Source organism: Euphorbia lathyris, chromosome 9, assembly GCF_963576675.1.
Source record: "Euphorbia lathyris chromosome 9, ddEupLath1.1, whole genome shotgun sequence".
NCBI classification, from domain to species: Eukaryota; Viridiplantae; Streptophyta; class Magnoliopsida; order Malpighiales; family Euphorbiaceae; genus Euphorbia; species Euphorbia lathyris.
Genome location: NC_088918.1, coordinates 27462186 through 27465531, shown reverse-complemented (window position 1 = coordinate 27465531; position 3346 = coordinate 27462186). Strand labels below are relative to the sequence as shown.

Genomic DNA, 3346 nt, shown 5'->3' with positions numbered 1-3346 from the left:
AAAAACTTGTTTTTCATAAATCTGTATGCATAAGCAAGAGTTCTGTGTCATATTGTATTTTCTATAGTTGCATTTTGCATGTTCATTATATATGTTTGTAGTGTTGTAAATGATTGTGAAAAGTGATGGTGAGTTGATGAGATTGATATACTTTGCAACAGGGGTATGGAATGACTGAGACATTAGGTGGGGGCAACAAGGACAATAACATAGGAAGAAGTAAAGTAGCATGATTCCTTTGGACGCTTGGCTGAAGATATGAAAACCAAGATTGTTGATCCTTCAATGGTAGAGGCCTTGCCTCCTAGCCAGCGAGGGGAGCTCTGGTTGCAAGGACCAACCACCATGAAAGGTAACAATTGGCTACTCTTTTCACTAATTCTTTTTTCGTATTTTGATCATATAATCACACTATGTTAGAATACATGAGGCCTTACAATATTTTTCTACAACAAGTTATAAGATTGAAGTAGTTATTTTGTTTTAATGAGGTCCGAATGGTGTTCGTGCAAGTTATGTAGGAGAGGAGAAGGCAATTGCTGAAACCTTGGATTTAGAGACTTGGTTAAAGAAAGGGGATATTTGTTATTTTGATTAAAGGAACAGATAAAATACAAGGCATAACAGGTAATCTCTCTCTGCTACAGTACTAATCCTTCAATTCTTACTCTGATAACTGATTTTTTTTTCATGGATCATAGATGGCGTTATTGAACATTTTGTTAGCTTTCAATCTCGGTAGAGTAATTGAACAACTGTCTTTTTGTTTTACGTAGCCTATATGGAAGGCAATAACTGACTTCGATCCCCAAATTTTCATTTGGCTGGGCGATAACGTTTATGGAGATATTAGATGCCTTTACAAAGTATTTGGAAAGGAAAGGACTATTGGGCCATGGAAGAATGCTCCGAGGTTTGTTCCTTCCTCTCAGCAGGAATTAGAGTCCAAATACCACAAAGATAAGACTAATCCTGCTTATTCTCGTCTCCGCCAGAGTACTAAGGTGCTTTTGTCTTATTCTTTTTCTAATTCCATTTTTGCTAAGGGATTAGACTTCTTGATTTATTTACAATCATTGAATTCTTTAGATTCTGGCAATTCTTGTTATGGTATCAAAACTGTATTATGTTATATAAGTGTAATAAAAATGATAATAATGTTAATAGTGTCTAACAATGTGTCCTGTTAATCGGTTGTGGTCAATAGATTGCCTTGTTTTGTCAGAAATTGCCTTTTTCTTTTTCTTTTTGTCTTTTTCCGTATTTTATTTGCTTCTGTTTCTGAGTGATAATAAGTGGAGGTTGCAGGTAATTGGCACTTGGGATGACCATGATTATGGCTTAAATGATGCTGGAAAAGAATTTGAAGGGAAAGTCACCAACCAGAGGCTTCTTCTAGATTTATTGGATGAACCTCAAGACAGTCCTCGGTGAGATATACTCTTCAACAACTCATTTTTTCCTTTATTTTTTTAATTCAAAAGATTTACAGAATTACATATGATCAGATCTATCTGATTGACATATTGTTTAATTCTCATTTGCATTGAGTAAAAGTCAAATAAAGAAAGTGGCGTATTGCTCTGCTGGCCAACTTAATCGTTGGGATTTAAATGTTTTAGGCGGAAACAGGAAGGTGTATATACTTATACTTTTGGCCCTGTGAACAGACAAATTAAGGTATGAAAGAGTTAACCTGCTATTCTTTTTCATGTAGTGAGTGGTCTCTATGAGGGTCATTGGCATAACATTATTGGCGTGGCTTATTTGTATGTAGAGGAACCTTCTGCGCCTAATGAACTTTGGTGATTAAAATTTATGTAGATTATTCTCTTGGATACGAGATACCACAGGGATCCATTGCATAGTGATGGAACTATATTGGGGGTTTCTCAGTGGACATGGCTAGAAAAAGAGTTGAATGGACCCAAAACAGTCATTACAATAATTGGATCTTCTATTCAGGTAATATTCAAATTGTCATCTACCTCTAATAACGTTTATGAATGAGTGATTGTATTGTATACACAAGCATTAGTTATATTCCAGCAGTTTCATTTTGTTGTGGCTATCTGTCTAACATTCATATTTGCTTGTGCAGAGAGAGGGAGTGTTATTCATAAGTGGAGATGTTCATTTTGGAGAAATCTCATGATATGACTGTGCAACAGGATATCCACTCTGATGTAACCTCAAGTGGACTTACTCAAGCTGTTGAAAAAGCAATACCCTCGCTGCTGAAATTCATAGTGAGATATGTAGCTTGGTTGACACCAACTACAATGAGAGTAATGAACCAAAATTGCAGATTCAAGTCATGTACATATGGTGAGTGAGGATTTTCATCAAACTTAGTTTTATCTTGAAAAGTATATTTTTGGGGCATGATTCTAAAATGTAGATTCTTTATAGGCCAACCAAACTTTAGATCGATTGAAATAGACTGGAGAGCAAGTCTAGTGACCTTGAACCTTGAAGTTAGGGAGATGAATGGACACCCTGTCCACAGGGTAAAGTTCCCATTGTTGGAGTTGCAACCGCATAGCATGAACTCCACGGAATCCATCAAAGTAGGAAAACATCGAAGATACTGCTCCCTTGAAGTGAATTTGCCATGGATAGACAGATATCGCCTAGCAATTTTTTTCTATGTTGCTGTTTCAGGTATGCCTTTTTGATAAATGCAGCAGCATTATTTTAAACTGAATCCTGCATGAACTCTTCGGTTGGCTGAACTGAAATTGTTTTGCTGCTCTCTGTTTTGCACATGAAAAAGCTAAACCAAGGATAGCAAACGAGAATAACATTCAAATTGGCATAACCGTGTGTATGGACTGATAAAGAGCGAACATGTACCTATAATGAATTTTGTTTTAAAAGTATTTTGATTACGCAGCAGTATCAGATTGGCAATATGGAGATGTTAAGTACTGTAGAAAAAGAAATATGTTTGTTTTTTTTTGCGTTACGATGTAATGATTTATTAGGCCATTGTTTACAGAGCCCAGATTGTGTAGTTTGGTATCAATCGAATCAGATTAGTTCTGTAAATCATGTTATCATGTCAAGAATTATTGTGTTGTGTCATATCAATCGGATCAGATTAGTTCTGCAAAAAAACAGGGCTAGTTCTGTAACAGAACAGGACCATTATATACTATGATTCATATAGAATCCAAGTTGTGGCTCTTTCTTCTTAGTGAATTAAAATGGAACTTTGTTTTATAATTTATTGTTGAATTGTATTCTTATAATTAATCAGTAGAATATTATTATATAATGTAAATATTTTTTTTTATCATGATAAAATCTTTAATGAGGGGTTTTTGAATCATTATAAAAGATT

At 35.0% G+C, this 3346-nt stretch overlaps 1 protein-coding gene across 1 annotated transcript; it reads left to right on the top strand.

Annotated features, from left to right (window-relative positions):
- Positions 1-258: 258 nt before the first annotated feature.
- Positions 259-3051, top strand: LOC136207309 (uncharacterized). Its single transcript, XM_065998589.1, has 8 exons — positions 259-352; positions 702-721; positions 777-1004; positions 1309-1430; positions 1623-1680; positions 1825-1965; positions 2102-2328; positions 2413-3051. The coding sequence occupies exons 1-7, from the start codon at positions 259-261 to the stop codon at positions 2153-2155; spliced, it is 717 nt and encodes a 238-aa protein (XP_065854661.1). The 3' UTR covers positions 2156-2328; positions 2413-3051.
- Positions 3052-3346: the final 295 nt, after the last annotated feature.

Bases quoted from the DNA above. Each gene is read 5' to 3' on its own strand.
- LOC136207309 (XM_065998589.1), top strand. From the start codon at position 259: ATGAAAACCAAGATTGTTGATCCTTCAATGGTAGAGGCCTTGCCTCCT. The intron at 1,431-1,622 runs GTGAGATATACT...TAAATGTTTTAG, and splicing joins GAACCTCAAGACAGTCCTCG to GCGGAAACAGGAAGGTGTAT. The intron at 1,966-2,101 runs GTAATATTCAAA...TTGCTTGTGCAG, and splicing joins TAATTGGATCTTCTATTCAG to AGAGAGGGAGTGTTATTCAT.